This window comes from Podarcis melisellensis (genome assembly GCF_964234715.1).
Source record: "Podarcis melisellensis genome assembly, chromosome: 11".
In the NCBI taxonomy this organism is placed as follows: Eukaryota; Metazoa; Chordata; class Lepidosauria; order Squamata; family Lacertidae; genus Podarcis; species Podarcis melisellensis.
This window is the reverse complement of record NC_138543.1, coordinates 21,709,697-21,722,318: the sequence shown is the minus strand read 5'-3', so window position 1 is coordinate 21,722,318 and position 12,622 is coordinate 21,709,697. Positions and strand designations below refer to the sequence as shown.

At 40.2% G+C, this 12,622-nt stretch overlaps 1 protein-coding gene and 1 long non-coding RNA gene across 6 annotated transcripts in view; one reads left to right on the top strand and one right to left on the bottom strand.

The window, feature by feature from the left end:
* The window catches only part of TMEM232 (transmembrane protein 232), a 145,764-nt gene that overhangs the window by 130,941 nt on the left and 2,201 nt on the right, over positions 1-12,622 (bottom strand). For 3 of the 5 annotated variants that reach the window (XM_081930573.1, XM_081930572.1, XM_081930569.1), the window contains exons 2-3: positions 2,308-2,455; positions 339-450 (exon numbers count right to left, since the gene is read on the bottom strand). In XM_081930573.1, coding sequence (XP_081786699.1) covers positions 339-450; positions 2,308-2,441 — 246 coding nt within the window. In that variant the 5' untranslated portion in view covers positions 2,442-2,455. Of the gene's footprint in view, positions 1-338; positions 451-2,307; positions 2,456-4,064; positions 4,172-7,113; positions 7,189-12,622 lie in introns of those variants that run through there. The other 2 variants (XM_081930571.1, XM_081930570.1) reach the window with 2 other exon arrangements.
* Positions 4,267-5,319, top strand: LOC309380667. The gene is made up of 2 exons (XR_014173003.1): positions 4,267-4,472; positions 4,997-5,319. It is a non-coding gene; the product is annotated as an uncharacterized lncRNA (long non-coding RNA).

Genomic DNA, 12,622 nt, shown 5'->3' with positions numbered 1-12,622 from the left:
CAGTACAGATAATGGATGTTATCAATAATCTCAACAATCTCTATCCAAAATCTGCCAACCCTCACTAGGAGCCTGTGGTATCAATATAACTGCGCCAAGGTTGAATTTGTTGACTTATATCAGCAACTGCATTATTTCTGCAAAATGAACAGGGCGGGGGGAAGACTATGAAAATGGTAACTTAAAGGTCACTTTCAAAAAAGTAAATAATGAACATTTTGCATCAGAAATATTTAAATTAATTCTTAACTATTAAACACCACTGTAGAAATTTAAGATCAAGAGATGGCCTTTAGAAATGTCTCTTTAGAAATCCAGTAATCCTTACGTATACAGACCTTGCATCTTGCAAGCATTTTTTTAGCCAGCTCTATGAATTTTCCTTTACTTTCTGTTTGTAGTGAGTAATTGAAATCCTCAACGAATTGTTCTGTAAGTTCATATGGGTTTCTGATAAAGAATCCAGTGAAGAATTTCAGTTTAATTGGCACATCATCAGTAAATGAAATCAAAATTTTGTGTATAAAAGATAACTATAGACAGCTAATTTAATTTTTAAAGTCCTATTTGACTCAATGTACAGTGTAGATCATTGTTCTGTGTTTCTAATTTACTTTATCTGTTGGATAATGCTATTAAAACTGTTTCAATAGCAGCCAATAGACTATGAATATTACAGAAATATATTGATTATTAAACACTGCACTTACGGTTCATCATTATGCTGTTACCAAGTTATTGACATTTCTTCATGGAATGCAGTTTTTTTAAGAAACAGCCAATAATCTATGTGTAAACCATCATGCTTTACAAAAACATCTGCATGTATTTACTCACTGAATACACAACACATTACAAGACATTTCCATATAAGAATTTCATCATGTTGGAAAGTTAACTCTTCACAATATTAGCCCTTTGAATGATTGTTGGTGAAGAAATTAGACCAGGCATAGGCAAACTCTGGCCCTCCAGATGTTTGTGACTACAATTCCCATCATCCCTGACCACTGGTCCGGTTAGCTAGAGATGATGGGAATTGTAGTCCCAAACATCTGGAGGGCCGGAGTTTGCCTATGCCTGAATTAGACTAATCAATGCTTACTAGCAGGTAAACATAAATTCTGAGCTGGAACTGATTACTTAAGTGAAATTACTACCCCTCCCTTAAATAGAAATCTACCTGTTATTTCTCTAAATTAGCCTCTTAAACCTCTGCTGTCTTAATTTCTCTAGAACTAAGCTTCATAGGAAAGAAACCCAATCAGAACATTAATGCATCTGAAAAACCTAATGTGACATGATGAAAGGAATAACAATATTAATAGGGAAAATAGTAATGATATAATCTCTTTAAATTAAAATAAGACACTGCTAAAAATGACTTCTACTATTTCACATCTTCAATTTTGCATCCAAAAATATGGATTTGAGTTAAAAAAGACTTAATATGGATTGTACTTTTACAATAGTATACCGTTTGAGCAACCAACTGATAGCACGCTAGTTAGCAGCAGGCCTGCGGCAAGGTTGACAGATACCTTTGATACATCTAATCTCCACTTACTAAGCAAAAAAGAGACGCAGGTGGCGCTGTGGTCTAAACCACTGAGCCTCTTGGGCTTGCTGATCGGAAGGTCAGTGGTTCGAATCCCCGCGACGGGGTGAGCTCCTGTTGCTCTGTCCCAGCTCCTGCTAACCTAGCAATTCGAAAGCACACCAGTGCAAGTAGATAAGTAGGTACTGCTGCAGCAGGAAGATAAATGGCATTTCCATGGGCTCTAGTTTCCATCACAGTGTTCCGTTGCGCCAGAAGCGGCTTAGTCATTCTGGCCACTGGAACCGGAAAGCTGTCTGTGGACAAACGCCAGCTCCCTCGGCCTGAAAGCAAGATGAGCGCCGCAACCCCATAGTTGCCTTTGACTGGACTTTAACCACCCTGGGGTCCTTTACGTTTACCTTTATCAACTAAGCAAACAGTTTCCAGTAAGTCACAGAATGGCAGGCAGTAACCTAGCTCATACTATCTTGAGAGAAGTATTGTTTGTTCTGTTGTTCTGTCTAACAATCTTTTAATTTGGGGGGGCATCTTTGGCTCCTTGTGTACCCACCCAGTCAAATGGTTATTTCCTGCTGTCATTTCCGTTAGAGTTCCCCATAAACCACTTTTTCCTATCTATATCTTCCTCCATGCTCCCAAGTCTCTCATTAACATGTTTGCAGGTTTCACCAGAAACACTGAAAATCTTTGTCCGCTTGCCAGTATGCATTATATAATAATATTGTTTTGTGTTTATTTAAACTTACACGTGTTTCTTTTTCTTGGTTGCAGGTAATGTTTCCTTCAGATATTTAGCCAAGAGTCTCTGCTGAAGTTTTTTATGTTCATCATGACATACAATACCAAATTTGTGAACCACTGGCACCTTTATGATGGGCATGTTGTAAAATCAATCTAAAAAAAAAGACAGAATGTTGCAGCCATATAGAAATGTAATCTTAAGTCTTTCTTACCTTAGGCAGAAAGCTACCATATACAGTCAAAATGCAAGATGAAGTGTGTTCTGCCATGTTTTTCTCTTCTACCTTACAGGAAAAAGTAATCTGGAGGACCTTGGATGGTAAGTTCTGTGTAACAACCTTGAATATGCAATCTAAATGGTTCTACTGGGGAAAGTCCATTTCTATTAGATCACAATAATGAATAACAATAATAAGCTATAAATAAAATCAAAATAGAATAATAGAAGTATAATTGCAGTATGGTTAAGCTTATTGATTTACACGCCATTCCTCAGCACAGTTAAGTGAAAGCACTTGGATTCAAGCCAATTTATTCCATTGATTTCACTCCCACTACTTCAATGTAACTACTTATTGATCAGGGAATTATGCAGCAGTTCTCCAAACTCACAGCCTGGAGTAGCCGAATCCAAGTTTATCAAATCAAATTGTATTAATTATTGGAATTGTATTGACCATATGAAATCAAAAACATATAGTAACCTTAAAATAGCATTAATAAGATAATGAAACATCAATAAAAACTGAGAAATTATGAACTAAAATTCTAAATATCAGTAAATAGCTGTAGGGATATTGGCCAATGAAAGTTCAGAAGCAAAGATGAAAATGTGGCTTACATTCTTCCTCAATAGCTTTCTTTAAAGGGAATACTGTAGGCATAATCTGCATGAAGAAACATAACTGCCCTGGTTGCAGAGATATATTGAAATTAGTCAATTTTCATTAGCACAGGTGCTTTCAATATTGTTCTCTTTTCCATGCTCATGTAGTAGGATCCTAAGACTGTTTACACAGAAGTTGTCCCACTGTGACTTCCTAGTCATGCAACCTTAGCAAATCAATGTAGTGTTCATGCTTCATTTCATAAGGCTTCTCAATGAATACAGTAATAAAACTTGAAATTACAAACATTCCTATAAGAATGGATCGTGTGAAAATGGAAAAAATCACTATAAAGTGCAGGAAGTTACAGGTTCTAGTTAAGTTCAGTTGTTATAGAAACTCACTGCATGACAGATGTTCCATTATCTGTTAATAGGCTGTTATTATCTAAGGGTGTACAAAGCAATCTGAAGTATGCTTATTCAGAAGCAACCCTCACTGAGTTCAACAGGACTTACTCACTAGTAAATGTGTTTTGGATAACACCTTTACAGTAGCAGTTTGTGGCCACTATTAGAAGATGGCTACTAACTTGGTTTCCTGCCAACCTTAGCAGTTCGAAAGCACGTCAAAGCGCAAGTAGATAAATAGGTACCGCTCCGGCGGGAAGGTAAACGGCGTTTCTGTGCGCTGCTCTGGTTCACCAGAAGCGGCTTAGTCATGCTGGCCACACGACCCGGAAGCTGTATGCCGGCTCCCTCGGCCAATAAAGCGAGATGAGCGCCGCAACCCCAGAGTTGGCCACAACTGGACCTAATGGTCAGGGGTCCCTTTACCCTTACATTTACTAACTTGGATAGCTTTAAAGGGGGATTAGACAAACGTGTGGAGGATAAAATTATCTATTGTTAGTAGTCATGAAGACTATATTTTACCCCCAGTATCAGAGGCAGTATGAATCCCAGTTGCTGGTGATCATGAGTGGGACAGTGCTACTGCATTCACACTGTGGACTGCCCCTGGGCATCTGTTTGCCACTGTGAGAACAGAATGCATATTTACTCATAAGCAGGCATCATTCAGTGTTGCTTAGTGACAGTGGGGCAGGTACCATCCAGTGGGGCTTACTCCCTTGGGAGTGTGTTTAGGATTGCAAACTAGAGAAACACCTAGGAACAGGCAAGGGAAGAAGCGTGGATTCTAGCACTTGCCTCCCATTTCTAGAATGGGTCAGTTGCTAGAATTGCCATTGTTCACACTAGTGGTAGGACACCCAGCAGGAAATATCAGCCCTGGACAGCAGGACAGAAAGCAAAACTTCTGAGCTGCAAAAATAAATGCAGGTATTGATGTGCAGTAATAATAATAATACTAATACTACTACTAATAATAAATTACTTATACCCCGCCCATCTGGCCGGGCCTCCCCAGCCACTCTGGGCAGCTCCCAACAGAATATTAATTTTAAAAAGTGACAATATCAAACATTAAAAACTTCCCTAAACAGGGCTGCCTTCAGATGTCTTCTAAAAGTCAGCTAGTTGTATATTTCCTCAACATCTGGTAGGAGGGCGTTCCACAGGGCAGGCGCCACTACCAAGAAGGCCCTCTGCCAGTGGTGAGGGGACCGCCAAAAGGCCCTCGGCACTGGACCTTTGAAGGAAACTATCCCAAGTGAATATGCATACAGAGTAAGAAAGGTCTAAGGCTTGGTCCAATTGTGAAGATGGGAAAATAATATCTATTTAAAGAGACAATTAGAATGCAATCCTAACCCCGCCAGGGCAGCAGAGGAGCTTCCTTCATTCCACTGCTTGTTCTGGACAGGGAGGAAGGAGGACAGAAGGAAAAACTTATATTTTTTCAGTTTAGGCAGGTGCATTAAGGACTTCTGCATTAGACGAGCTCCCCACCAGTGGAGAGCAGCCAAGCCAGGCAGAGCTGGACAGAGGGACAGCACCTCATCCATATCAACCTCTATGAGATCAGGAGTTTGGATTGCTCTGCCCATCAGAGAGCCAGAAGGAGAAACTAGAGAAGATGTCAAGGAAGCCTGAAGAGGAGAGAACAATTCTGAATGCCAGTGACGGGAAGAAGGAAGTTGAAGACATTTAAACTGCAGTGACAACTGATAAAGCTGGTGAATAATGAATACCTTGTTGTGATGAAATAGAGCCATATGTTTTAACAGCTGATTTATACCTGTTCTTTTTTTATTACTCTTGGCATCCTGTCTCTGGTTTATAAATTGCCTCGGAACGAAATAAATAAAAAGGATTTGAGAATAAATGTGATGTATGAAACAATTACCATAATACATCAAACAAAAAGGCTATTAGAAGACTGTGTTAATGTCTGCCAATAAGCAGTCTTCCATGAATTTTTTAAGAACACATTTAAATCATAATTAGCTCAGCTGATATGTAGATAGATATAGGTATAGATAATTTCACAAATTTTAGTTTGTTACAGAAACAGCCAATTTGAGAAAATGAAACTTATAATTACATAAAGCTCTATAATCTGATCAAATTCAGCCTTATCAAGGTAATAGTATATTTTTTCTAAACAGCTTCCCACCACATTTTTTTATCTTAGGTAAGTGAATTCCTACTGATATTAGCTAAAATAATAGTCTTTCCAACTTAATGCTTTGGTTAAAGTGTTCCTTCAGCCAATAACAGCTACAGGATATGTCCAAAGAAAAGACATTCATTCTGCCAATTTTTTTAATCCCACGATCGATAAGGATCCCACAATCGACCAGGATCAACCAGGGATCTATCTGTCAATCGCGGTCAACCAGTTGAACGTGTCTGCCCTACACAAATAACCCAGCCCATGGCCCTTCCTTGCTGTACGATAAAGTACTGAAGGGCTCCCGATCACAAAACCATTTTTTATGGACCACATCCATCAACATTATGTACTGCACAGGCCACTACTACAAAAGAAAGTTCCAGAGGGGTGGTGCTGCAAAGCTAATGGCCCTGTTCCAGGTAACCATGGAGAAGACCTCAGGACCATGTGGTACTTACTAGAAGGGCATCCCTAGTCATTGAATAGACAAGGCAGCTACATCAGGGGTAATCTAGCAGTCCTTCAGGTAATTTGGTTCCAAGTTGTTTAGGAGTTTATATACTAACAGTAAAGCCACAAACCTGGTTCAATACAGTAGCATAAAGCTAGTTACTAAGAACAAGGCAGGATCAAACTGTGGTTTCTAATAATGCTCAAGCAGACCAATTCACAACATGGTTTTTTGTTATGTCTGAACTGGGCCAATTTGTGTTCTCCATCAATATATCTTATCTCTGGTGTGTCTTTTTATAGTAAGATAGTTGAAACATCCCACAAATAGTAAATAGATGGAATTGCAGAATGGTGTTGTTTCTCATATTTTTCAATTTTTTATGCAAATTATAGCTCACACACAACTCTTGAACTACTTGAACTATCATGTTTTCGCAGATAAGGGCACTTAACAACAACAACAAAGCTTGTTTCATCATTTTATTCTGCAGCATGTTCAAATGCAGTACAGAACTCAAACAGAATAGTGCTTTGAGCTCTGGCGGTTATGACGTTGTGTTAAGGCAGAGCTGCTCCAACAAGTCTGGTGAATAATCTAGGTGTTAAGATATTCAAGGACTAAATTTTTACCAAATCTAATCTACCATCCATCTTCACCCATTGTAAGCATAAGCAAATGGGAATGAAAAGCTCTACATAATGAAAGAGCAGATTACTTTGAGTTTCTGAAAATATCAGTCTTTGCAATTTCTTTGCAATGTGAGGATGATGAATCACCATTCTGCCTATGTTAATTCCAAATACATCTAAATTTTTATTCCTTATAAAATGCTTCAGTAGAGTGGCAATTTACAATTTTTAATCAGGTCTGAGGTTCCCATCAGCTAAATCTTTGCACTTCTGACAAAAGCATAATGAATGAACAATTGTAGCATTGTTTCACATGCAAACCTCATTCAGTTCTGTCTTCTTGCCCCTGCGAAAATCTTGTGTATTTCTCCTTGATTATAAGAACTTCAATGGAATCTGAATAACATAAATGTATATTTTATTCATGCAGGCATGCTGTTTCTGATTATCATCCTAATTCAGAAAATCATTAATAATTTCAATACCACTCTCAGGAATAGAGCACTGCCTTTCTTTTCTGGCTGTTTTCCCACTAAAAATCACCCCCCAATTTTATTCCCCCATATTGAGAGGGACCCATATCTTATTCCCTCCAGAAGAAAATGCATATGGGGGGGGGGAGAGAATTTTAAGTGAAAAATAGTGAAGACCTTTTTTTGTATTCCTATAGTTCCACAGGTCTCATATTCTTGTAGTTGTAATCCTTTCCCATATTATTCTTCCCCCCTACAAGTCTGTCCACAGAGCACCCTGGGGGAAAGAGATAAGAGGAAGAGGAAGACATGGCAAGAGGGAAACAGTGAGAAGACGTAGTGTATCAATAAAGAGAGTTGTTTGTGTCCAAGCCATCCCAACATCTAATGGTGCAGGTCGGGGGCCCTGCAGCCATTGGGGTTGGGTATCAATGGTGCCACAACCACTGTCCTGAAATTTGTACATTTTACACAGGGCACAGTTATTCATTTTTCTGTATCTTGCACTGGCACTGATTTGCAATGAAAGCTGGGTAAAAATAGTTCAACTTATTTTGAAAGATAGAAAGAAAATCATGAAGACTTCTACTGCTTCCCCACTTTGTAAGAAAGATGGGGAAGGGGATGTCAGGAGATCAGGCAGGCAGGCATCAGGGAAAGGAACGGACAGACAGTATGTAGGGCTCGTGGAGGGCACCTTGCTCAAGGACCTCACAAACTTGGCAAAACAGGATCTTCATTGCCAGAGACAAGATGCAACCCCATCTCCTCCCATACTTTGTTGTTGTTTAGTCGTGTCCGACTCTTCATGACCCCATGGACCTGCTCCTTTACTAAAATGTACAGCTTATCCATTAAAACCAAGGGTGGGGGGGTGAGATAGAATATGCAACCTCTTATATCTCATCTGACCATGCAACTCAAAGCCCCCCCCCCCCTCCATGTCCCTTATACACTGGCAGATTACAAACTTATCTGACAGCTGTAGTAGATTGTTGTCTCAAATTTGCCACAATGCTCCAGATTGACAGTACATCAGGGGTACTGTGGGAAATATAAAACACTGGCACATAGGTCCAGGTGAGATATGAGAATGTGTAAGCTCTGCCAAGGTACTAAGAACACTAGCAACTAGGAATGCAATGATCAGTTCGTTTTGGTTCTCTAAGTTTTTTCAGTTCACCTATGGTGTTCGAAAAGTAACTATACACCTATTATAGGTATTGTCCATAGATGTACAGTCGTACCTTGGAAGTCGAACGGAATCCATTCCGGAAGTCCATTCAACTTCCAAAATGTTCAAAAACCAATGCATGGCTTCTGATTGGCTGCAGAAAGCTCCTGCAGCCAATCAGAAGTCGTGGAAGCCCTGTTGGACATTCGGCTTCCAAAAGAACGTTCAAAAACTGGAATACTCACTTCCAGGTTTTGATCGTTCGGGAGCCAATTTGTTCAGGAGCCAAGGTGTTCGAGATCCAAAGTACAACTGTATAATCACTTTTTGAAAACACTGTATAATCTTCATGAACCCTTTTAGCTTTTTCAGGTGAATTTCTAATAAACACATTTTTGCAAGCAATTTCTCTCAACAGAATGCATTTCTGTATGTTATTTTCAGTAATTTATGCAGTTTTAATTTATGCACAATCTTCTCTAACCCTGGTCGGAGAGCTGCATTGCAAACATGGGACAGGTGTGAATTTGGAAGGTTTCAAAATGAGCAAATTAGGTGGGCTTGCCCTTTAAATGTGAACTGAACTGGATCTCTCCCCTCCCCACAATTCCTACCAGCAGCTCTCTGAGAATGCCCTCATGAGCCCATGGTAGCTCACTTGGCTGGGTCACAAGGTCCTTAATCAAAATGTTTGCTATGCAAAGTTCTTTGCAATGTTAAATGTCTTTCCAGTTGATAAGAGTCTGGATTTCTCCCATAAACACATACAAGCCCTAACTTGATACCTAGAGTGTGATCACTGCCTGCTGCAACAGCAAGCGTAACAGTAAAGATAACTGCAGGGGGAACAGTACCCCCAGTGATCTGAGCACTGGAAATTATAGTATCTGCAATAAGAATGTCCTGCAGAGAGGCATCTGGAGTGACGACATTATGAATAAGAACCATGTATTTATTTATACATAAAACCATTTTGCAAGTCTTTCATCTAAACTCCCATGAGGAGGCAACTATTATTTCAATTTTATATATGCATAACTGAGCCTGAGAAATAATATTACATATGCACATAAGCAAATGCTGGCATGGATCAGTGCTCAAAGTGGGAGAAAAAAGGAAACAGAGTGGTTTTGCTTCATATTCAAGCAGAGTCAGGGCCAAGCTGCATGTGGTTTACCTTCATATGCAGGATTTTTCGTACACCAATAGCCACCAATACTTGCCACCAAGTCTGGTGTGCGTGGACTTTGGTTTTGAAAGTAGGAGGCTGTAACCCCCTCCCCCCTCCCCGTGATCCCAATCCAGAATGCCCCCCAAATGCACTGAAGCTAATGGGAGCTTTTTTTTCTCCATGCAAATAGCAGACACTGGGGGGGGAGGGAGTAGCAATCAAGACTGGGAATGCAGCAGAGACAAAAGGTTAGAGTCACGAATCCCCCTGCCAAACTAGAGTCCTGATCTGGATTGGGGTCTGTTAAATTGTGGGTGAACATATCAGACGACACAGCGATTCTTCAACAGCTCTTGTTTATTCAGAGGCCAGAACAGAACTGAGCTGAAGGGCTCAGTCAGCCTGCTTATATAGAGCTCCGGTACAACGTTACTGTAGCAACTTTCTAAAACTATCCAATCACTGAACGTCACTTTCGATCCTTCATTTGCATAACTATCTACAGTATCCCCCTGCTGGCCCAGGGTGAGAACTTCAGTACATAACAAGGGTCCTGCTCTGGCTATGTGTGAAAGAAAAATCCTGCACTCAAGGGCAAATCACATGATTAATGTCACAAATAAATTGGCTTGCAATTACATCCACTGAAAAATAGTGAAATGTTTTAAAGTTTGTCTCAATAGAAAGGGTCTGGTATCTCATCCTTCTAGATCTGGATAAGTAACATTATATCTGTATCCATATGCATATATATATATGCACACACAGAGATATGCAGATAAATACACACACACACACAGCGATGGGGACAAAGTCTGAATCCCAAAATTCCTCCTAAGAGAATCCCCCTTGTTCTGCATAGCCACTCCTTCTGTTGCTCTCACCCCTGGCACAAGCCCTTTCTTATCTCCTCTCACCTGGATTTAACAGTCTGTTGAAATATAAAGCCGTACATAATGGCCAACTCTATAAATGTACAGTGGGACCTCGGGTTACGTACTTACTTCGTTCCGGAGGTCCGTTCTTAACCTGAAACTGTTCTTAACCTGAAGCACCACTTTAGCTAATGGGGCCTCCCGCTGCCGCCGCGCCGCCGGAGCACGATTTCTGTTCTCATCCTGAAGCAAAGTTCTTAACCCGAGGTACTATGTATGGGTTAGTGGAGTCTGTTACCCGAAGTGTATGTAACCCGAGGTACCACTGTATATAAGTTAATTGCTCCTAGAAGTAAAATAACAACCACGTACGTAGCTCGAAATACCAAAATTAATAGCTCTCTGCTCTAGGAACTATGAAGAACAAGGTTTCCTAACAAATTAAAACACAATCATGGCATTTTCACTTCTTGATTAAGGGGTAACAGTAGATGGAAGCATATGCAGCATGCGTACAGATATCACAATACGTATCTGTATTTGCCCAACGAAAGACTCAATATGCTTGGCTGAGTGCTCCATCTACTGTCCATTTATAGTTAAGTCTTTGCCATATCGCTGGCCCCTCTGGAAATTATATATGGACAATGTCACTGGAAGGCATGCTAGGAAAGATGTCAACTCATGACCCCCAAGAAATGCAACAGTGGCTCTCATAACTTTTGTAATGGGGTGAGTTCAACAGATGCTACTCCTACTGCCTTGCAGTAATGAGAAAAGCTGCGCATCAGCTTCTAGTATAGGCAGAAGAAAACAGATTGCTTGTGTTATAACTTGTTGTCTTCAAAATAGTAACAATTGTATCGGCCTTGTAATAAGCACGGTCAGTTTTATTTTCCCATATATTGCAGGCCACCTAATGAGTTCACCTTGTAAGGGCACCTCAATCAGTTCAAGGTAGAGATTAGATTTGAACCAGGAAATTCCTGATTTGTTGCTCAGTCTCTTAAGCCACTGTGCTACACCAGCTTCCCAAAAACTTTATATGCTTAACTTTTCATAGTACAGAAACCATGACACAATAAGGCAGAAATAGTCCCTCCGTCCACTAGTTTATAATTGGGGTGGAGGGTTTCAAATGACACAATTTATCAGATTATGAAGCGAACTTGACACATAAGTGTTTCCAGATTCATGTTTCACAAACACAACCTCACATAACTTATCATAGGCTGCCCTCCCCAATGACAGTATTTGTATACATCAGTCCAGTGGCTCTGGTAAGACAAGATGCAAGACAGAAGCTTTATGTGTTATGACCAAGCCATTACAGTGGTACCTCGGGTTACATATGCTTCAGGTTACATACACTTCAGGTTACAGACTCCGCTAACGCAGAAATACTGCTTCAGGTTAAGAACTTTGCTTCAGGATGAGAACAGAAATCGTGCTCCGGCGGCGCAGCGGCACCAGGAGGCCCCATTAGCTAAAGTTATGCTTCAGGTTAAGAACAGTTTCAGGTTAAGTACAGACCTCCGGAACGAATTAAGTACTTAACCAGAGGTACCACTGTATACTGCAAAACGATTTTTTTAAAAAGATCGCATTTTTATTTTAGCCCAACAGACTTGGACTAGCTCCATTTAAGCAACTTTACCCCCCCCCCCAAAAAAAAATGAATTAGAAAAAACTTTGAAAATGCCAGAAAGACATTTTCAGTAGAAATGAAGATGGAGAAAAGAGCAAATTATCTTTGCTTGAAAGCTGTGTTAGATTTGATTAGTTGGATGAATCAATTTTACTGAAAGAACCTATTTGACTCTGGGAACTATCCACCAAAAAGTACACAAGTTACACTAAAACTAATGAGAGTTGCTTGGATAATAGGGCTTTTTCTTTTTCTTTTTTTGCAGGGGAACAAGAGTCAATGGGTCATTTGATATAAGAATCTTTTAAATCCATGCAAAATTGTAAACAACCAACAAACCAGAGGCGTAGCTAGGGAGTTGGGGGTGGGACACATTGGGTACCACACTGCAGGGGTGGTGCTTACTGTGAGGCCTGGTAACTGGGAGTGACGCAGTGGCTCAGGCCCCCACAGGCTCCCCACTGCCCAAAGCGGCAGTGTGGGGCTTGT